At 51.9% G+C, this 22,375-nt stretch overlaps 1 protein-coding gene across 9 annotated transcripts in view; it reads right to left on the bottom strand.

Moving 5' to 3' along the window:
* Positions 1–708: 708 nt before the first annotated feature.
* The window catches only part of COBL (cordon-bleu WH2 repeat protein), a 258,983-nt gene continuing 237,316 nt past the window's right edge, over positions 709–22,375 (bottom strand). For all 9 annotated transcript variants that reach the window (XM_049714449.1, XM_049714446.1, XM_049714450.1 and 6 more), the window contains 5 exons: positions 16,809–16,906; positions 13,731–15,580; positions 12,722–12,841; positions 11,754–12,026; positions 709–2,008 (listed from right to left, as the gene is read on the bottom strand). In XM_049714449.1, the coding sequence (XP_049570406.1) occupies positions 1,991–2,008; positions 11,754–12,026; positions 12,722–12,841; positions 13,731–15,580; positions 16,809–16,906 (2,359 nt within the window). In that variant the 3' untranslated portion in view covers positions 709–1,990. The remainder of the gene's footprint in view (positions 2,009–11,753; positions 12,027–12,721; positions 12,842–13,730; positions 15,581–16,808; positions 16,907–22,375) is intronic.

The raw sequence follows: 22,375 nt of genomic DNA, 5'->3' as shown, positions 1-22,375 counted from the left end.
AACATAACATAACGCAACAAGGTATAAATTTGGTATCAGGTTGGTCCCGCGCCTTGTGAGCAATTTGAGGTGGCTGTGCACTCAAGGGGCCGCCCTTCTCGTCCTCAGGGCGCGCTTCTGCTCCCCTCACATCTGCTGCTCTCCCGGTCTGCTGGGGAACAAGGCTGCTCTGGGGCACCAAGTCGTGTGTGAGAACCAGGGGCCAGAGGCCAGGGAAACTGTACGGACCCCACTCACACACACACACGTCTACACTAGCCTCCTCTCATTCCGCCAGCACAGCAGGCAAAATCCTGCCTCAGGACCTTGGTACCTTCTCTCTTCCCTGCCAGCTAGGCGTCCGCCCATGCTTGGCCCTCTCCTTTCCTCCAGGTTTTTACTAAAATGCCTCTGTAGCAAGAGGCCTTTCTTCATCTCCCTATTTAGGCTTCATCCCTTTTCATGTTTTTCTTCTAATCATTTACCAGCACCTAAGTATACTCGGTATATTATTCACTTATTTCGCTTCTGGTCTGTCTCCTCCACCACGATTTAAATGCCACGAAGGCAGGGATTCCCGTCTGTTTTGGCATCTGCCGTAACAAGTGCCCTGGAGAGGGTAGCAAGCAGTCCTAAGTACCAATTGAATAAACGAATGTCTCCTTTCTATTTTGGGCATAGGGTATCTAACCGAACTGGGGTCTGAAGTCATGAAATCCACACGAAGGCTACACTTTCATTTTCTTTTATTTGTGGCACTAAAAGACCAACAGTAGAGACAGCGTGGTGTGAGAGCGATTGGCTGGATGCCCTGGCCGCCCTGGGGAAGGTGAGTGGCATTCATCAGACAACGCAGAGCAGTTTCCGTCCTACGTGACGCCCGGCTCTGAAATCGTGAAACGTTCGAAGGATCCCGCCATATCTGTTGCTTCATTAAGACAGAAATTTTATTTCAGGAATTCCTCTTGATTTCTAGTCATCTCTTAAAGAGCTTTTCCTACAGCCGTAGTTGGCCTCTGAGATAAATACCAGAGACCGGGTGCTGTGTGCTATGAGAAGGCTGCCACGTGACCCACAGCGGCAATTCACTTGCCGGGCACAAGCATGGAGACCAAACCCGCACTGTGAAGCACCAGCACAATTTTGATCTGATCCGGACCCGGCATCCACGCTTCTGCCCCGCGGAGGATTTCTAAGGCTCCTAGGGCAGCCTCCGGGCTCCGTGCTCAGCCCTCGGTCGGGGAGGGCTGCGCTACATCACAGCCCGCCGGGGGACAGCATCCCAAGTGGGCACTGCCATCCCTCCAACGTCCCCTCCAACGTCCTTCTGATCTCAGCCAACACCCCAGGAGAACTCAGACCTGCCATGTTCATACGTCACGTTTGATTGTTATTCTGGGCGATCATGGTTGATTTTTAATAGCTTTAGCTGGACAGACCGTGGTCTGCCACCCTCCATGAGGTTTTTACCCCAAATGTTTGAGGAATAAGGATCCAATACTTTCATTACTCAGTGAAGTCACCTTTGAAAAAGCCTCCCAACTCTTTTTTCTTACATCAAGCAGCATATGACATTCAGATTGTTTCAATTGATTTATATATTTTCCCTAGAATTCAGAAAGATTTTCAACAACTAAATGGTTTTAACCATCTACATGTGGTAAGTCTCCAAGGTCCAAAATCGGTCTAAGGCATGATTCTTTCCACTTTGTCTATCGATGTAATTAAGTGTGTTGGGCTCCAGCGTTTATAGTCCCATTAACCTGCCAACAAGAACAGTTTATTGGCAACTTTAAATATTCAGAGGCAAATACATTTCCTTGGCACAAGCCGCGTGGCAGAGTGGCATCCCCGTCCCTTTGAACCGTGATATAGACTGAAAGTCAACGGGGCGAGTTTTGGCCTGGAGACCAGGAAGCCACCAGACCCCTATATCCCTTGCCGGGTGGCGCTCGTGAGTGGAGAGCATCCTGCAGGGGGGTTTCTGCCACGATCGCATCTTGTTGCTGATTCACACGAGCAAGGGCACCTGCAGTGAAGAAAGAACCACAGTTACTCAGGGCGTGAGGCGGAGCCCAGGGTGCAGGTATCCGGGCGCTGAGGACCTGTGTGCCAACCCCTCCCTGCAATATTCCTTTCCCAACGCAATGAGTGTTTACGCTGTACCCATCAAACATTTAGCCCCAAGGAGAAAACTCTCAGAAACACAAACAACATGCCTGAATTCTTTCAGTGACTGGCTACAGCCTTCAGGAAAAAACATCGGGAACTGCTGGAGGGTCTAAGATGTGTCTGCAGGTCCCTGAGCTTCTCCCAGAGCCGTCAGCCGGCCCCAGCCCCCGCCTTCTCTGAGCTCCCTCCCAGTCTCTGAGTCTGTTAGGGGTCCGTCCCTCTTCTGGGCTGGTCTCTGCATGTGGGGTTTCTCCTTCGGGGATGCCCCTTTCCTGCTGGAAAACGAGGACTCCTTCTTCAAGAAGCGTTCAGACCATCTCTTGGCCGAAGGCATTCCTGCTTCCAGTCCTGGGCGGGCAGATCCGATCGCCCCCTCGCCCGCCGTGGTCTCCCAGCAGCTGTGTCTGTCACTGCTGGTGTGGGGACTCTGGGGCTGGAACCACGGCATCCATCCCCACCCCGTCCCCGGGCGCAGGACTTGCTGGGTGCCAGTGAGTGGGGGCGGCTCCAAGGGGCGACTGCAAACCCACACGTTCCCAGCCCACTCGACGCGTGAGCTCACCCTGCCACTCTGAGCCCAGCCCTGCACGCTCCTGGGATGCCCAAGTGCAGAAAATGTGACGGCCGAATCTTGAAGGAAACAGTTCCATGCCTCTGAAGGCCAAGGTGAACAGCATTTTTAAGAAAAGCGACAGATTCACGTGAAACCATGTGAAAGGAGCACTGGGTTTCTCACCGTGGTTCCACCGAGCTCAGCACATTCGAACTGGAACGGCGCTGGGAGCTGGGCATCTCGTCCTACTTCTCAGTGCGTTATCAGAGCGAACTTCCAAGGACCCAAGCAGATTTCTTATAACGCCAACAACACACACCACCTGGAATATTTCCTGTGCACTTACAGCGTGACAGGTACCATTTCGAGCCCTCCATGAGTCTCATCTCATTAAAACTTCAGCTCAACTCAATCACTGACGCGTTATTGCCATTGTTATCACTGTGGGTACTGCCTCCAATATAAAGATGGGAGAACCGGGGTGTAGAGTGCTCTCTCGGCCTGGACCAAATACTAGTAAATAGCGGTCCCCAGCGGGCTCATCTGAGAAGAGAACATGGCCCCAGGCCACGACCACGACTGCAGGGTTCCACCCGCTCGTTTCTTACGAGCACACCCGCCCATCAGTGTCTCCTTGGCTGTAGCGGCGTCCACACCAGCTGAGAAACGAAACGGGATGAGATGTGGAGTTTGGGGGCGTGGAGGGAGGAGACTGGACCTGCTGATTTGGATGGAGCCCATGGGACACACACGGTGGACGTCAGGGAGGGCACTGAAGATTCGTGTCCGATGCACAGGGCAGCTTAGGATGGGGGTGGGATTGGGGGCCAGCGGTCTGGACGGTGAAGGGTCCGCCCGGGAGAGTGAGGAGATTTGGAAGACAAGGGGTCTTGGGACTCTCTCCAGGGCCGCATGCAGCCTTGGGCAGAGGAGACTCAGAACGTGGCCAGAGGGGCAGGGGAAATGTGCAGCGCGCTTGCCGAGCCGCGGGGAGCGCGCGTCCACAAGGATGCACGTGGTGACAGCAAACAGTGCAACGGGAACCAGCGGGCCCCAAGGGTGGGAAACACAGATGAGCTTATGTTTAAACATTACGTTAGTTACGTTTTCAATGGGTTTTTCTTCAAACCCTAGACACCTTGAGAAGTGAGCCACCTCTAACTTCAAAACAAAGATTTTAATTGTCAGTTTGGAAAAGCAAAATCAGTTTGCTACAGAATGTCCAAGACACGGGGAGAAGAGTGTGTGTGTTGGGCAGAGCAGAACAGATTGAGCCTGTTATTGGAAAATGCAGCCAGCATCCTGTTAACAGTACGTTTATCCCATTTCCTGACCTCTGGAAAGGGTCAGGAGAATAAAGGGCGCTATTCTTGCATCCAAGGGTACTAGCAGCATTGTGACCTTGACGAGGGCGGTTCTGAGAGCAGTCAGGAGGAGGCCGGTGGGGGATGGGTGCTGGGGAAACGGAGCGGCACAGGTGGGCAGGACATCTGGAAGCTACAGTGAAGGGAAGCAGAGCTAGGCGGTGGTGGGGTCGGGTCCATGGGAGGGGGAGGGATTTTTAAAAGGTATCTTTACTGTTATGGTTTTAACACATTAATCGATGCATGACAAACCGCACACATTTAAAGTGTAAAGCTTGATGTGTTTTGACATATATTTGTTTATTTTTGGCCTGGCTTCTTTCACTCAGCATAATTATTCTGCGATTCATCGATGTTGTTGCGCGTACATTCCTTTCATTGCTGGGTAGTAATTCATTGTATGGACACACTGACTCTGCATCTGGGCTGGGCGAGTCTCAGGCAGGGGGTGCCCCCTCCTTCCCCGGTAAATGGGGATGGTGGGGTTTGCACTACAGACCCACCCGGTGAGCCTCGAGGTATACCTCATTGCGTTGTCACCAGCACCACCATCACTTCGCCTCATCCCAGCACCAGCGTCCTGGTGGCCGGGATGAGATGACAACTGAACGGAGGTTTGGGGGTGAGGCAGGAGACATCCTGCACGCCTTGGTCACCGAAAGCCTGGCCCGACTGGGAGAAGCCACTTTCAGAAGGCGGTTCCAAGTTGCTAAGGTAAACTTCCCAGGACACAGAGGGGTAGTAGGTGGGACTGTGACCCAGTGAGGGGAGCTACAGGGCAGGCGAGTGAAGGAAGCAGGGGCTGGACATCACCTGCTCTCCTGGCAGTGAGCCTGCTTCACTCTAGCCTGAGTGTCGCTGGTGCAGAAGACCCGGGCTGGGGGCTCTTTGAATCCCTGGCTGGTTGAGACCTAGAAGGTGCTCTCATCACCACTAATAGCAACAACGATGGCTGCATGCAGATTGTAAAAGTTCTCAGTAAACTAAGAAAATATCTAGGAAGGAAAAGGAGAACTCCTAAACTTTGGTGTCAAGAAGGAAACTGAAGAAGGACAGCCTTAAAAAGCTCTGACTTGGACAATTCAACAAAGACAGCTTGGTGATGGAATTGGCCACAAGGTAGCATAAACCACACTGATGGCCATTAGTGTCAACCCAAGCTTAAAGCCACACTGGTAAGGGACCAGTGCACCTGCCCCGGGATGGGTGTGACCAAATTCAGGTGGGCAAGGAGGACAGAGGGCACCCCCCGGGGGAGGAGGCCGTGCTGCAAGGCGCAGCTTGGAAGAAAAACACTGGAAGGGTTCCTGGCATCCCAAAGGTTTCAAGCTTCCTGAAAGATTCTTTCTTATTTTGGTTGGACAAGAAGAAAATCAATGAAGGGACAAAGCTTGCAGTTTGAGGCCAAGTCAGAAAGCTGTAAAAATATCCAAGTTTAATTCTGTTTCCCCACCTGCCAAGGAAAATGATGTTTATATGGAAAAAGGTAAAATGAACAGTGGTGACAGAGGGCTGGTGTCCAGGGGAAGGAAAGAAGTTGTCAGGGAGCGACAGGATTCTCTGTTTCAGGTCCCTTTTTTCCACCCAGACAGATGAGTTCCTGGGGTGGGGGGTGGGGGGGCTAACGGACTCCCAGGGGACCCAGCCATGCAGCTGTCAGCCAGCTTTGCAGAACGGGAGTGGGACCGTTGGCAGAAGACTGGAGATGTCCGGAACTTACCGTATTCTGCAAAGGAAAAGAAGGTGGTTTCTTACAGTGTGAAGTGGATTCTTGGCAAGTTTATCACGATTATGAAATAGACGAGTTCTGAGCACGGGGACCCCAAGTTGCACTCGGCCACTGGTCTGGAGAGCCAGGCAATATGGTGGCAAAGAATGGGCGCCCTCTCTCCCTTCCCCCAAAAGATAGTTACTGAGCACCCACTCTGTGTCTGGGGCTGTGCAAGGCACTGGGACCTGCTGGAGCTCACGGTGTGGCAGGAGGGCAAGCTCACACAGGAGTTACACAGATCACTGCTGAAATTAGGCTGAGATGTGGTTATGGGGGAAAAGGAGGTGATGCTCTGTTGGGGAACCTCCTCCAGCCTGGGGGCTGGGGGAGACTTTCTGGGGGCTTGAGGTTAATCCAGGAACATGCAGGATGACTGGGGATTAGCTGGTAACACTAGGAGGTGAAACGTTTTCCTTCCAGGAATAGGGAACTGCACCCATGAGGGCCCTGAGGGGTCACTGCAGTGGTGACAGGCATCCCTGGGTTCCACCTGCAGGAAAAACAGGTCACATGGAAGGTCTGTATAGGCAGGATGGTCACAGGGCAGCAAAGACAGAAATAACCTGTCTGTGCCTCTGAACTCCCCCAACTTCACTGAAACACATCAAAGGTCTACACTGTGCGTTGACGAGCCCAGCATGGCCTAGAGTTGCTGCTGCAACTCTTTTCTGTCCTGGCTCAGGGGCTCCCTGGGCTTTGATGGCGATGGTGTCACATGTCTAATCACTTCTCACAGGGTCTCCTGCCAAGGCCAAGCGCCAGGACACACGTGTGATCTGAATCAGTTAATTCCTGTGGTGGGAAAACGTACACCTGGGAGGGCCCAGCCGCGGCGTGCCCACCATGGGGCTTAATGAGGCATTTCCCAGAGGCGTCCGCCCGTGCCGGGCTGACGCGGAGTCTGGCTGGGCGGCGGCACTGACCTAGTTAAGGCCAGGACGAGGCCCTCAGGACATCTGTGCCCCACTTTCCCATCTGTGGAATGGAAGCTGCAGACTTTCAGTCCAGGAAGGTCTGGACAGAGGAGATGCTTGCTCTCTGCCCTCCTTGGAGCAAAGCTGGGACACATGAGGAAAAGGTCTTGGGGCTTTCACCAGGTCTCTAACTTTGTGAGATGTCCCTAAGGCCAAGGACAAACCCCCAATCCCTTCTTCCTCTCCTGGCCGAGAGTCCCCAGGGGGCACAGACAATGCTTCATTCATCTCTCCATCTCAAGCAGCTACTACAGTCCCTGGACCCTGGTGGGTTCTCAGGAAATGCTTGCGAAATGAATGGCTGGACGTGTGAATGTGTTAAATATAAACACGGATTAAAAGGGCACTTGGTGTCCATTCCAGGCCCTCTGAAACAATGCATTTAAAACAGACCGACAAAGGCTGTCCAACGCACACAGTTTCACCATGAATAAGAATGCAGGATGGAGTGGAAGGCGGAAGCGGATTCTGGGGTCCGTTTGAGCCCTGCCCCCAGCAAGGGAGGGCAGTGTCCACTGCGGAAGGGGCAGCAGACAGAGCAGAGCTGAGGACGCTGTTATCTGGGGCCGGACGGAAGACACAGAGTGGGCAACGTCTCTGACAACCGCAAACACAGAGGCGGGGCGTTCAATTCACACTGTGGAGGGAGGCAAACAGACTTCCAATCACCCTGAAAAGCGGCCAACTCACTTTTAAGGTGATGATTCCTCCTACATCAAATCGACCCTCTGGTCTTTTATCATAAGCAGCATCGTCACCGACGCAAAACGTGTGTGTTCAGGGAAGGGTGAGTAACTGTGCCCGCCTTAGCAGTGAGAGTCCCTCACCTCTGCCAGCTCTCCCGGGACAGCCGGACACCCTGCTTCTCCTGGAGGAAGATGCCTGGAGGACTCACGCACTGCAGCCCCTCACGCCCCCCGGGAGAGCCGGGAACACCCCGCAGTCCGGGACGCTATCCTGGCTACACGCATCCCGGAGCGTCACCGAACACCAAGGATGAAGGAGCCTCTGCTTGTACTGAGGATCCACAGACAGCGCAGCCCACACTGCTTGGATCCAGGAGTCCCACACTTCGCTCACTTTCCTTGAGGTGATGCAGCTTTAAAAGCCCAAAAGGTGAAAGAAAGCTAAAGAGGCAGAGCTCAAGCGACTCGAGGTGCAAACGCCGTAACACACCCCAAGCTGCATCTGCTGCGAAGCCACGGAGACATCCACGGCCAGGGCCCCGCAGACAAGGGCCGCCTAACGAGACTCCTCAGGGAAGGCACAGTTGGCCCTGGTCACCCGGATCGCACGTGTGTCCCCTGGTGTCACAGGTCTGCTGTTCCACACCAATAGGGAGGGCGAGGCAGTCGAAAACGAGGTCAGGTGCACACCTCCAGGTTCCAGGTGACGCTGGCCTGGCCGCACCTGGGTGTCCCTGATGGAGGCTTAGCTGAGGCTTCTGGGTGGAAGGTCCAGGTCCTGGCCTCCGAAGTCACGTGTCCTTCGGCAGGTTTTACGTGGCCCTGAGACGCAGAGTGTAAGCAGGGGGGAGGGGAGGGGTCTGGGTCGCTGTGTAGAGCAGTGACACAGTCCTGTTGCTCAGCCCTTAGGCCTCTAGGTAAGATGTGGTGCATTGGGTAGACAAAGGGACAGGGTCTCCCAGGTCACGCTCATCGTGCTCACTCAGGCCCAGCTTACAGCCCAAGGGCATCGAAACCTCAGACGCGCCAGACTCACTGCCTCACCCTTCCCAGGATGGGTAACGCAGGTCCCAACACTTAGATTAATCCAAGAAACAGTCCAAACGTGGGCTTTTGACCTGCCATGTGAAGCTGCCGCCACAAAGCTGAGATCCGGATGAGCAACGGCCTGGCCTCAGCCCCCCTGGACCTTTCCTGCGGGCACTGCCAGGGCCGCGCTGCCCGCTGTGTGGATACACACACACACACACACACACACACACCCGTCTGTGTCCCGCCACCCACTGGCCAGCAGGTCCCGGCCCTTCCTACCACTGTCCTTGTGTTTCTCCCCACTTTCTTTCTCGGGGCACAAACAGCTTCCTCTGCTCCTTTGGACAGTTCCCAAACTTGTTTTTTAAAATTATTTTCTGGAAGGCATGGGCACACGTTCTAAGAGAGAGAAAGCCTGAGGTTCAAGGTTGCAGTGGTGGCCTCTCCCCCGTTGTGCAAGCCCAGGCAGGCTTTTCTCTCTGGGGCCCTGATCCACGTGACTCCTGCGAGGTGGACAGAGTAACAGCTATTTGAAATGACCCAAAACCAGCCAGTGAGATGATGTATACGAGAAATGAGTACAGCCTTCATATAATTACAGTCAGCATTACTCAAACTGCATCAAAAGCTCAAAGGACATGGATAATTATCTCAAACCTCAAAGTAAAGTGACTTGATAAATACTAGAAAATTGCAGAGGAATAGGCTCAAAGCCCTGAAAACTCTGACTCAGCATGTAGATGCCCTGTGGTTCTCACTTTGAAACAGTGTTTTAGAGACTCGAAATCGTCCCCTCAGACCAGCCAGACCATCGAGGTTGATAACCAGCTGTGTTGCCTTGGATTCTCTGAGAACGACCGACACTTCCTTTCTTTTTCTTTTTCTTCTTTTTTTTTAACTGAACTATAGTTGATTTACAATACTGTGTTAGTTTCAGGAGTACAGCCAAGTGATTCCGTTAAATATGGATGTATGTATATCTATACTATACAGGTATTCTTTTTCAGGTTCTTTTCCACTACAGGTTATTACAAGATATTGAGTAGAGTTCCCTGGGCTATACAGTAGGTCCTTATTGATTATCTATTTAATATATGGTAGTGTGTAACTGTTAATACCAAATTCCTAATTTATCCTCTCCCAACCTTTCCCCTTTGGCACCATGAGTTTGTTTTCTATGTCAAGAGTCTGTTTCTGTTTCATAAATAAGTTCATTTGTATCATTTTTTTCAGATTCCACATATAGATGATATCATATGATGTTTGTCTTTCTCTGTCTGACTTACTTCACTCAGTATGGTAATCTCTAGGTCCATCCATGTTGCTGCAAATGGCATTATTTTATTCTCTTTTATGGCCGAGTAATATTCCATTGTATATATGTACCACATCTTCTTTATCCATTCATCTGTCGATGGACATTTAGGTTGTTTCCATGTCCTGGCTATTGTAAGTAGTGCTGCAATGAACACTGGGGTGCACGTATCTTCTCAAATTAGAGTTTCCTCCAGATATGTGCCCGGGAGAGGGATTGCAGGATTACACGGTAACTCTAGTTTTAGTCTTTTAAGGAACCTCCGTACTGTTCCCCATAGTGGCTGTACCAATTTACATTCCCACCAACAATGTAGGAGGCTTCCCTTTTCTCCACACCTTCTCCAGCTTTTATTATTTGTAGACTTTTTGATGATGGCCGTTCTGACTGGCGGACAGGCACTTCCTTTCAATTGATATTGCAATGTGCTTGGAGAAAAGAGATTGTCTCAGGGTTGAATTCCAGAGCTGTCTTCATCAGAATCCACATGGTCCATTTATTAGGACACTTATTTAGCCATGCACCCCAATTTCTTCACCTTTCCCTCATTCTATGTAATAAACGTTCTAAGTTCATAAATATATAAATTCTATAGAAATGAAAAAACAAGTAAAGAAAACCCAAAAGCCCTCCATAATTTTTAACTGCCCTCCCCTCGCCCCCCCATCCAGAGGAGAAAGTGTGAAACTGGCCGCCATCCAGCGCCACGTGGTTAAGCACATTTTCCTTTCCCAGCATCCTGAGGCTGGGCTGTGCCTTCCGTGATGAATTGCCCTCAGCATCCTCCCTACATGATGTCTTGGGTCCCTGACGGGGCCACAGCACACAGATTGATGACTCTCCATCACACGGACACGCTCTGGGGCTGACCCGGGAGCCGTGGCCGTGGCCCCAGGAACGCTCCCAGTCAGTGGTGTTCAGACCGCTCCTGCCCAGGGTGGCACCGCTGGGCGTCCCAGCTTCAGCGAGGACTACCTTCTAGGCCCTAGGCTCCTGGGTGGGAGACCTCTTCAGCAAAGCCTGCCGCCCTCTGTGGAAGTGGCCCACTGGTCTCGTGGGCCAGCTGCTCTCTTGCAGAGCAGTGCAGAGTGGACATTCTGTGCCCAGACTGACCCCTGTCTGGGTCCAGCCCTATGTGAACAAGGGCAAGTTACTCCTGTTTTCTGAGCCTCATTCACTTTCTGTGTAAAATGAGGATAATCTTAGTACTGACCTCTTCAGGTACATGTGAGAACTTAAGCTTAGGGTCTGGACATAATCTCTCAGAAAACAATACCTGTCACCACTTCCCTATTATTAGCCTAACTCCTCCACCCACTAGAAACGGGCAGGAAGAGAGGGTCAGTCCATGCACAGAATCATTTTGGAGTTAAAGGAGATCTCAAAATCCATCCGGCCCAAAGGCCCTTTCAATTTGGGAATCCTACTTTGGGCGCCACAAATTCCACTGCTTTCAGGGACTAGGTGGGCATAAATGTACAGACCAGCATAAGACCAGATAGAGGAGAAGCTTTAGAAAAACCAGAAACGGGTGCTCTGCCCAAGAGACGTCACATGCAATAATTTTCAAAATGTATGCTGGCAAAAGAAAAATAAATTACGAAAGAAAGAAGGAAAGAGAGAAAGATGAACTAATTAACCAATCATGCTGTCGCCTGGACCCCGGCCGAAGGCCATGAGCGTGGTGCAGGCCCTTCAGGGTGCGTCACAGGTGGCCGTCCTGGATCACAGGCAGCCGTGGGTGGTGGAAACGCGCTCAGGGGTTAGGAGTGCACTGGAGCCCTCCCTGCATCCCAGGAGTGAGTTTGGCATGACTTCCCACCACGCTGAGGGCGCGTCTGCCCAGGGGCATTCTTCTCCTGTTCTCTCACCCATGGGAGCGCGCACGCGCAGTCACGCATCCTCACCTTTCTCAACCGCGCGGCCCCTGTGCCTGAGCGGATGGCGTCCATCAAGGCCTGCCTGGCGTCCACCGGGTTGCTGAGGGGGCCCGAGCTGGACCTGGACGCCGTCCGGGATGCGGTGGGAGCCTGGGTGACTGGAGGGGATGGGGGCGATGGCGGCGGCAGGGCGGGTGGGGACTGGATTCCAAGGTCTTCTAGCCCTGGGGGTTCTGCCCCATGTGCAGACAGCATGGCATCGCGGAGGCTCTGGAGCTCCTCAGAGGCGGAGGACGTCACCTAGCAACGAGATGGTTAAATGACAGTGTCCCAAATGTCCTTTCCAAGAGGCGGCACAGGGTATCTGACCGTGCAGCCAGCCCAGGGGGCGTGTCTGCTTCCCATCCCTGGGCTTTCCTGGGGGCCGGGGGTGGTGGTGGTGGCAGTGACTGATGGCAGGGAGGAGGGCTGTCAGTCTGGCCCTACTGAGACCCCTGCCCTCCTGCCTCATCGTGGCGTGTCTGGACAGACCCCAAGGCCACACACCAACGACCAACCAATGGGGATGACCCCTCCTGCAAACACGGAAGGGAAGGTGTCCGTTCCGCTTTTCCTTGGATTCTGGCTCTGGAAGCTGGATGACCCTCTGTCCCCGAGCTCCAGTCCAGGTGGTCCTGCAGCTGTGCCAGACTAGCAGCTCCATCCCTGAGTTGAGACGCTGCCGCCTCCCACTGCTGGGTGATCTAAGCCCTGAAGCCAGGCTCAGCGTCCCGGAATTTGGGGAAGTGCACAGAGCTAGATATGCAGGGAGGACTTACACGTTTGGGAGAGAGAGGGAGAGTTTCTGTGCAGGGGCGGCCCCTCAGTGCCTCTCCTGCGGTTGGTCTGGTTACTCCGATGATGACTGAGCAACGCTTACAAAATCGGGGGTTGCCCTGGCTGTTGCAGCATCCCCGGGATCACTGGGGGGGGGCAGCTGTGGAGGCCCCTCTTACCTTCCTCAGGCTGCAGGTGCCGCTGTGCCCACGGATGGCTGCCAGCAGGGCTGAGCGCTCGCTGTCTGTCTCTGTGTAGGACGGTTTCTTCGGACCTCCCTCTGAGCCGGGTTCTGGAGTCTAGAATATTTATTAACGATGTCAACACATGTCACTCAGGAGACGGGGGAATGCTGACGGTAAGGTAGTGCAGAGAAAACCCATAGTTATCAGTTCAGACCTACAGGGTCAGTTTCACAGTCTCTGTCTGTTAGAAGGTAAAATTATCAGGTTGAGATCCTGGACTGATCTCACACTATACAAAAATCAAAGGTTATATATGTGGGGTAGCACAGGATGATCGCCCCTGAATGTCCTATCCCTCCTGTTACTGGTCCTAGCTTTCCTGAGCAGATATGTGCCTTGAAGTCCTGCAGACCTGGATGAGAGGCCTGGGTCCCCACTAGCTGGCAGGGTGACCCCCAGTTTTCTCAATGGCAAAATGGAGGACACAGTTCCCAATCATCAGTGTTGCTGTAGCTATTAAATAACATTTGCAGGATGATAAATGCCTACGTGGGGGCAGGTGTGGTAAAACTGTCCCCAAGGTTACTGGAGAATGACAGCCCACCACTGCTGAAAACGCAGGGTGACGGGGATCCCAGCCTGACCCTCCATCTACCCCTCCAGGCTCAAGGACCAGTTGTGGATGATTCCCCCTGCCCCACCCACCTCCTCTCCACTCCCCTGCCACCAGGCAAGGGCTATGTACTGGCGACATCTTTCCCCAGGGCAGTCAAGAGCCTTAAAGGCAGTGTGGACGAGCCCAAACCCATCAGTTTTGGCCCCTTAATGGTTCTATTCAAACAACTCTGTAGGCAAGCAGACAGAAATCCAGGTAAAATTAAACCTGTGCATTCACCGCATCCCTAGCCCGGCACTCCCTCCTCCGACGCCACCTTAAAGTCTGTGGCTGGGTGGCTGTGGGGAAGGGCGCATCCCTGAGGCAGGAGCCCGCTGATGACTTCACCTTGCGAAGCCTGTCCTTCCCTCCCGCTGAGTGGATGGCCTCCATCAGGGCGCTGTGCAGGGATGTGTCTTTCGGGGCTGGCCTCTGGACCACGGGTCTGAATTTCTTCTTTGGCCCAAAGATACTGGCTGGCAGGGTACCATCGGCTTCAGGTACATCTGTGCTTGACAAACCCGGCTTTTCCTCCCATTCAGGGGGCTCCTGTCCAGCGTGGCTACTTGTATCAGACACTCTCGGAGAGTGGGGAGGCTCTTTGTGGACGGAGACCCACCTGGAGCCATTCACCAGGGCACTGCCTGGAGTCGGATCACCTCCCGAGCGAGCGGGTGGGGGGCTCGTGCCGGCCGGCTGGCACTTGGGATCAGATGACGAGCTGGTCCTGTGTTTCCCTGGGCTTTGCTTTCCACTGAGACCACAGCTCTGTCCCACGGAAGCCTGACCCCTCTGGGCAGCTGTGATGAGTGGTCCATGGGAAGTTCTGTGGATGCCAGTGGGACCGTCTTGAGTAGACAGCTTCCCATAAGGGCTGCTGATTTGCCCCCCGGGATGCGCTCCTGCTGCCGATCTGTCCCCACTGTGACGCACGCCTGTCTCTGGGTACAGGCTGGGGGTGGTACCATCCTTCACCACGGGAGGTCGTCCAGGTGGGTCTGGCTCTTCACATGTCTTCTGGGCATTCCCAGGCTTCCTCCCCACGTCAGTGTGGGCTTTCGGGGTCCCTATCCGCTTGGCAATGGCAGAGGCCACGTACTGGCTGGATGTTCTTCTCTGAGGCTTGAGAAACGGGACTTCTGCGGTGTTAGCTGCTGGAACTTTCAGGGGACAAGCAGCTGCTGGGAGTGGCCAGCTTCTGCCCTCCTCCAGAGGTCTCCCATCTTCTGGGTTGGGGGACCGGGGCCGGGGCAATGTCGCTTTGGGGTCTGGGGAAGTGGGCTCCGCTCTGAGTCTGCTTTCTTGAGGTTGCGGATTCGTGGGCGTGGTGGGGGTAGAGGTCCTCTTGGCCCCCTCTGCGGGCCGGCCAGAGTGTTTTTCTATAGAGTCGGACCTCCAGAACTCTTTCACTTTTCCGATGGGCGGGGCTTCTGCTTCCAGAGCGGGCGGCGTCGGGACTATGGTCCTGCCGGCGTTCGTGTGGGGACTCACCAGGTTCCCCAGCTCGTCGATCTCGATGGCACCCGTGGAGAGGGATGCCCCCCGGTCATAACATTTCATCTCTGACTTTGGAGGGACGATTTTATACGTTGTGAGGCCATATTTAGGCCCGTAACTCCCCCCTGGGTGTTGGTCTCGAAACCACGGTGGTAGTGTCCAGACGTCACTTTTATCATCTCCTTCCTTTTCCTTCCCTGGCTGCGCGCTCACCCTCCTGGTGGCCAGGGTCCTCCCGCCATGAGCAGAGCCGGCCACCTTGCGTTCCTCCTTCGCATTCAGGTCGTGCGTGTGAAGCGCTGAAGCAGAAGTTGCCTTGGGCGCCATTTTACTGGGAGTCACATCCTTCCAGGTGCTGGTCGAGGCCACTATGACTTCTCTCCCAGGGTCCTGGGAAGGAGCCGGTGAGCCAGGCCCCGCCGCCCGCCTCTGCCCGTGCTGCTGGCTGTGCTCGGCCTGGCACGGTGGCAGCTGGGCCTTCTTGCTGGCTGTGCTCCCAGCATCGAAAGAGCCAGCGTTGTTGTTTCTGTTGGTAAATGCCACCGAGTCCACGGGATCATCGAGAACCTCCCCTATGAATGTCACCGGGATTGCCTCGGTATCGCCGTCGGGGATGATGGTGCCTTGCGGGCAGCGACCGGACATGCTGTGTATGCAGTTGGTGAGGAAGCTCGAGTCGGTTTCATAGCTTTCTTCGATTTCTGCAAAGAAGCACAACACAGGTCATGGGTGGGCACCGCTCGGACAACTCCTATGCCCCTTATTCAGTGAAATTGCACCCCGACTTTGATTTCTCTGGGTCGCCTCTGGTGTAAGTTATTTAACGTGTCATCTTGGGTTGTCATCTACACATGCCTGGAAGCAGTCTCAGCTTGCATGACTCAACAGAGGACCTGTCTGCCGATCTGTGACGCCTTGAGGTATCATACAACATTTTGCCGGTATCTTCACTTACAGACTGATCTCTAAGTCCAAGCCCTCCATATACACCACCTCAGGGCAGGGTGGGAAGGTGGATTGGGGGGTTTTGACTTTCACCTTTTACTCTTGTTCACCAGGAGCACCACAAAGTCTATGGGACAACTTGATCTTGCTTTGCTTATTAAGAGGCAGATGACTGAGCATCGAGCCCATCAGAATTAGCCCTAAAGGACGCAGTGAGCCCTGCGGGCAGAGCCAGAGGACACACTAAGGCTGATGAAGGTTTCTCAGCCCTGTCAGCCCCATCTGAGGACGGAACACCGAAAAGCAAGTCAGACAAAACTCCGGGCCAGCTCTGGAGTCTGTCTCCTTCTTCTTGTTCTGTTTTCTTTGAGGGCACAGCCAATATCTACTTCCTAGTTGGTTTTCACTCTGTGCCTTCGTTTGAAAGATTTCCAGTTTTGACTGAGCTGATTTGCATCTGCTTCGGCCTTACACGATTATTTCTCCGATATATGCACAGAATCGCAGTGCTGTGGGACGCCCCGCTCTAAGAGGGGTCCCTGTCAACACGCTGTGTTCTGCGTTTCCCTTTGAAAGTCAGCCCGCATATTAGCAAGTAACAGGCTTGGAGGTTTAATAAACAGCCCTGTTTGCCTGTGTGGCACCCAGCGTTTCCCTAACTCATTTGAGGACTGGAGAACTTTTTTTCTGTTCCTGTGTATGGAAGACTTTTTAATGTGCAAAATCAGTATTACTCAGAGGAGGTTTTAAGCAGCTGCTCAGACGTTTCCTCAGGACTGTTCAGCAGCCCAGATGCAAGGTCCCCTCCAGGGAGCTGTGCTCACCTGTGTGCTCAGCCCCCAGTCCGGGCCTTCCTCACACGGAGCTGCGTTCCCTCTGCAGACATCTTCCCTGTGTGATGCCATAAAGTCCAGCCAGAGAAGATAACCCTCAGAGCGCCGGCCACATGGGGCAAAGGTCCAAGCAGGAGCCGGCGCTGCTTACCTTCCAGCTCTTCGTCCAGTTCTGCAAGGGTTTTCTGGAACTGGCCGGTCATGAATAGGTCTTCATCCTCATGTGAGGCTGGAGCAACTCTTCCACTTCTAGGGAAGACCAAGCAGAAAGGGAGAGCATTCGTTTATCTCATTATTTACGTAATTCACTCTTTCCTGGAAATATCTGAAGAAGGTACAACTCACAGTCAAATTCTTGCAGTTCCAGAGGCATTGGACCACTGCTGCCCTTGGACCTACTGGGACGCAGATGGTGTGTGTGTGTGTGTGTGTGTGTGTGTGTGTTTGTGTGTGGTGCACAGCGAACACCACGACCAAAGCAAACCTCAGGGCAGCAGTGACACTGGTGACAGACTCCCCAGCCCATCCCCCTCCCCAGGCCCCTCAGGGTTTTAACTGGATGGGGGAAATGCCCACAGCGGGGGGCCACACAGTGCCCTCCAGTGCCTCATGCAGCCTTCCCACGCGGGGACCTACTTGGGGCTTTTTTGCCCAGATCATCCTATGATAAACCTCACAAGCAGATATAAAGTAGGTGAGGTCCTTATTGCTGCTTCACAGAGAGGCAACCATATGAGCTCAGGATGGCACAGTCCAAGCTCACAGGGGTTCCAGAACGGGGGAGGGCTGGCCACGTATGTATCCAGAGGTGCCACGTGGTGCTGCCACCCGGGCATCCAGGGAGATGTCCCCCCATCCCCCCAAGGAGAACTGGACCTTCCTTATCTGTGTCCCTGGACAGCGGCATCCACAAGACAACGGCTGCCAAAGCAATTTGAAAGCAGCCTTTGCAAAGGCTCTTGTCTCCGTTTTCTTGCTGTGCCAAGAACAGAGACACATATGGGGTGATTGTCACTCTTCAGTGAAAGCTGAAGGTCTTTCCCGCTGACCGTTAAAATCGAGGACCGATTTCCATCATTACTAATCAGGCCGAGATAATGATGCTTGAAATATGCTTTGTACCATCCTCACTTACGTAGCAAAGTTTGTGTTCTGATAAATGAGCCTTTCTTACTTGGTGATCGTGTCCCTTTGGAGCCAGGAAGTGGCTTCCAGGCCCGTCTCAGCTAATGTCCTCTGACACGGCAAACAAAGAGCGTTGGCCGAGATCTGTGTGGCTGTGGACCAACTAACAACGACCCCGGGAGGCTCAAGGCTGCGTTTCCTGTTGCTTTTGCCCCAAGACTTAATTGAATGCATTTACTAAACTTGTGTTTTTCTCTTTCACGGAATGTGGTGGTTTAAATAAATCTCATTTAAATATTCAATAAAGTGTACGGCAGAGAAAAAAAATGGAAAGGGCTCTATAAAACAGTGTTTGAAATGGAAAACAGAGCACTTTTCAAATGCTGCCTCCTACTTTAAGTTGTTTAAAGTCCAGCCAAACAAAATTATGTCTATACTTTTCCTTCAAAGTATTTGCCTTTCCTTCAAAGTATGCAAACTCACACTGTTCCATGGGAACAGAATGATATTAATAAGAATTAAAAACTATAGCACAGGGAACTATACTCAGTATTTTGTAACAACCAATAAGGGAAAAGAATCTGAAAAAGAATATATATACACACACATATATATGTGTATGCATATATATACATATTCACTTAGTTGTATACCTGAAATTAATACAACATGGTAAATCAACTATACTTCAATAAAAACTAAACTAAACTAAACTAATGCACCCTTTGAAGAAAAAGAATTAAAAAGTAATTTAGAAGTTCCACTGATGATATTATTTCATAAAGCATACACTGGAGAAAGAAGATCACCCCAGAGTGACGACAGCTCCGTGAATCTGAGACTCTCAACTTGTTGCTCCTGGTGTTACCTGGAAAGCAATGGGAATGTGGACATCAAGAAGCAAAAGCATAGCTTTAACTCTGCAGGAACTTTGGTTCGTTAGCCTCACTTTTGATAATTTGCCTTAAGAAAATAATGCTATGGAAGGAAAAACATAAACACCAGCATGTTCATCATATTCATGGGGAGGTCTCTACAGCTTCCGGCAGCAGGGAGTGCCCCCCGTCACTGCATCCTATGATGACCATGCCATGTAGGTGGAAACACAGATCGCTGCTTAGGCCGGCATGTCACATGAAGAAATCAAGACATGCAACTCCACACAGGATGGTCATGATGATCGAAAAGTAACCTGTGTCTGTGGACAAGGGTGAGGCAGAAACCTAGGCACCATCGCCGACCAGTGTGATTTGTTGAAATGGATGGATTACGGCAAATATTTCATACTTTTTTTTTTGAAGTATGCTCATTTTGGTACAAAGCAGCTTGATTGATAAGGCAATGTTTGAAATGGGCAGCATCTAAAATGATCCTTTGGTCCTCTAATGAGTACTAATTCTTTTATGAAAAGCCATTTACATGTGTGTGATACCATGTCCAATACACGTGGCATGTTGTGTTTATAATTTTATTTTGTTCCTGAGTACCCAGCAATCCCTGAGATGATCCTAAACCAGTGTGTGACAATCCTTACTCCTCAAGGAGGCACTGCAGCAAGGCCTGAGCCAGCCCTTCCCCACGCTCCTCCCACCCACGCTCCGGCCTGAGCTTCCTGGTCTAACCATCAGTACCCAAGCCCCAAGCTCAGGGCTTCAGACCTGTTCTCCGCCTGCCCGTCTCACCTCCCGTCAGGCCCCCTGTGAAGTCCGGGGTCCCTACACTGCGTCCTCTGCCTTCCACCTGGCTCAGCCTGCCTGCCCGCCCCTTTCCTCCGTCTGCCTCTTGTACATGTCCCAGGTTTGTCCCAGATGCTCAGCTCCACACTCCGCTGACACATCCCACCCACCTCTCACCTGACTTTGCTCTTGACGCCCAGGGTGGACCTGGTTCACCGGGGCCTTGCCTGTCCAGGAGAGAGTGGACACATGACAGAAGCCACCGGCCTTGGGAGCGCTGTGGAGGGAGGAGCCCAGGTCCTTGGCCGGTGCTTTCCGCAAGGCTGCGGAGCACCTTCGGGGCGGGGCAAGGCCAGGCCTGTGGACCACTTGGCTTCTGCAGCCGGTGCCTCTCCTGATGCGGGATAGGACCCGCCACACTCTGGATTCTGGGTGAATGGTTCATCTGGCAAAAGCCCAAACCAGTGTGATGTATGTATTATGCTTTCCAATGTACAGCTTCAGGAGGGGGAGACTTAGCAGAATTTGCTTTTCCTTCCTCACCCACCCCATCCGCTTCTCCTCAAAGGGCTGCCGATGGATTACAGCTATTCCTCTCTCCCTGTAACAGCCAGCTGGAAGCACTTGGTCCCTGGGCTTGGAGGGCAGCTTCTGTGGGCTCAGCAGGAGGGCCCTCCTGCGTGCCCCTGAAGAATCACAGTTGGCCAGAAGCATTAGCACCTCTTTTTAGCTGAAAGTCAACTGCACAGATGTTCCTTTCCCAGGCATCATTCCTTACGCCCAACACACACCCCACTCTAAGATAGACAGTTTCTTATGGACAGTTTGTTTTGGCTTAAGACCAAGGAAATGAAGGGCAAACAAGCAGCACAGGCATTCCGATACCAGCTGCACGTGTTGGAGAAACCTCACTGGGAGCCTGGCCTCCCACGGTGGTCACTCTGCCAAGGCCACAGCCACGGACGAGCCACTGCAGCCCAACGTCTGAGGCTCAGCCGGCCTCAAGCGGGAGTCTTCCCGGAAGGGGAGCAGCCTCAGGGGCGGGGTCTGGCGACGGCCCCACCCACTCCCATGGGAGACTAACAGCAGTCACGAGGAATCAGTACCTGTGCAAACAGGTGCTTTTTCAGTTTTTAAAAAATTTTATATGAGAAAGAAGAAAGCACGGGCTGATTCTGCCCCATTCCAGCACATCAAGTCATTTTTCCTTTTGATGTGGCTAGGAAAGTTTCTTTAGGTAATTTACCCAGTCGCAGAAAACAAGCAAAGTCTGAGAGGAAAAAGATGTCCTTTTCAGGTTCAACGGCTGACAACAACCAAACCAACCCATGCGATTTCAAAACAGTTACTTGATAAACTAAAGGTAAGAAGCCTGGGAAAAGAGATGGCTGATGACAGTAATATGTGCTTAACTTCCCCATTCCGTGTACAAATGGTCCTGTATTTATAAAGCTTCAGAGTTCTAGAACAACGGGGTCCAACAGAAATGTCATGTGAGCTACACATGTAATTTAAAATCTTTTTGTAGTCACATTAAAAAGGTAAAAAGTAAGCAAGATTATTTTTTCATTAAATAATGTTAATTTTCCTTAACTTTAATTAGTATACTCTAACTCAACATTTAACCCAAATTAGTATCGTCATTTCCATATAATTAATATTAAAAAGTTCATTTTTTCATATGTTTGGTGCAATTGCACTCTCACAGCACATCTCAATTTGGGCTACCCATCCGGCGGGCTCAGGAGCCAAAGTTAGCTGGTGGCTACTGTACCTACAGCATAGTTCTCCAAGATCTTAATGTTTGTAAATACTCCTCTGTTAGTGCAGTTACAAAGTTTCAGGGTTCTGAAAGGTATTAAATGTTTCTAAATGCTCACGTGGGCACAAAGTTCCTGTAGTTACAAAATTGCAGGGTTCTAGAAGGCATAAACTATTTCTAAATGTTTCTGTGGTCACAAAGTTCTCATAGTTACAAAGTTTCAGGATCTAGAATATATAAAATGTTTCTAAATGATGCTACAGTCACAAAGTTCCTTCCTATAACTACAAAGCTGCAGAGGTCTAGAAGGTATAAAACATCTCTAAACGCTCCTAGGTCACAGAGCTCCTCTAGTTACAAAGTTCCAGGGCTGAAAAGCCAGGACAGGAGCCCAGCTCCTCCACCCATGACCTGCGCGTTCTCAGTTCCATAAGCGTCTTGAAATCCTCAGCCCTGCAGATAAGAGAGACACAGCTTGTCGCTTCCACAGCCCTCACGTCCACCACTCACGGACAGGTGGGGGAGGAGAAGGAGCTTACGGATTGCCAGGCGGAAGGTGGGCAGGCAGCGGACAATACAGGGAGACGCCCTTCCCCTGGAGAAGCTACAGTTTCTGTCTTTTGAGGCTCTACGCATGATTTCAGTGTGGTTCTACTGTTAAAAAAAAACAGAGCCTGCAACCCACTTACCCAATCTGTCTCATTGACTCCTTACAGAATTTCTGCGGAACTAGTGTCCCCCAAAGGGATCCCAGGACTGAGAGCTTCACAGTACTGATCGCACACAGTATGATACACAGATGGATAAGTTGCCTGATTACAGCAAGATTGCCTTCAGGATTCGAGAGTTTAGAAATAGTGCTAGCCTCTCCCCCATCTATCTATCGGTACACAAATGTGTACTTTTCAAACATATGCATATGTTCTTTTCAAACATATGCATATGTTCTTTTCAAACAAAGATGTTATAAATAATGAGGCAGATGGTCAGAGGTAGACACAGGTTATAAGGATTTCCAACAAATCAAGTTTCTATCCTTCCTCAGGCAGTTTTAAATAAACAACATCAACAACAACAATAATAACACCAGCCACCAATTTCTGAAGGCTGGCAATATGTTAGGCACTGTTCTAGGGGATGGTACTGCAGATCTCG

The sequence above is a fragment of the Orcinus orca genome, chromosome 9 (assembly GCF_937001465.1).
Source record: "Orcinus orca chromosome 9, mOrcOrc1.1, whole genome shotgun sequence".
Taxonomy (NCBI): domain Eukaryota; kingdom Metazoa; phylum Chordata; class Mammalia; order Artiodactyla; family Delphinidae; genus Orcinus; species Orcinus orca.
Note: the sequence above shows the minus strand (reverse complement) of the source record. Positions and strands in the feature narration are given on the sequence as shown.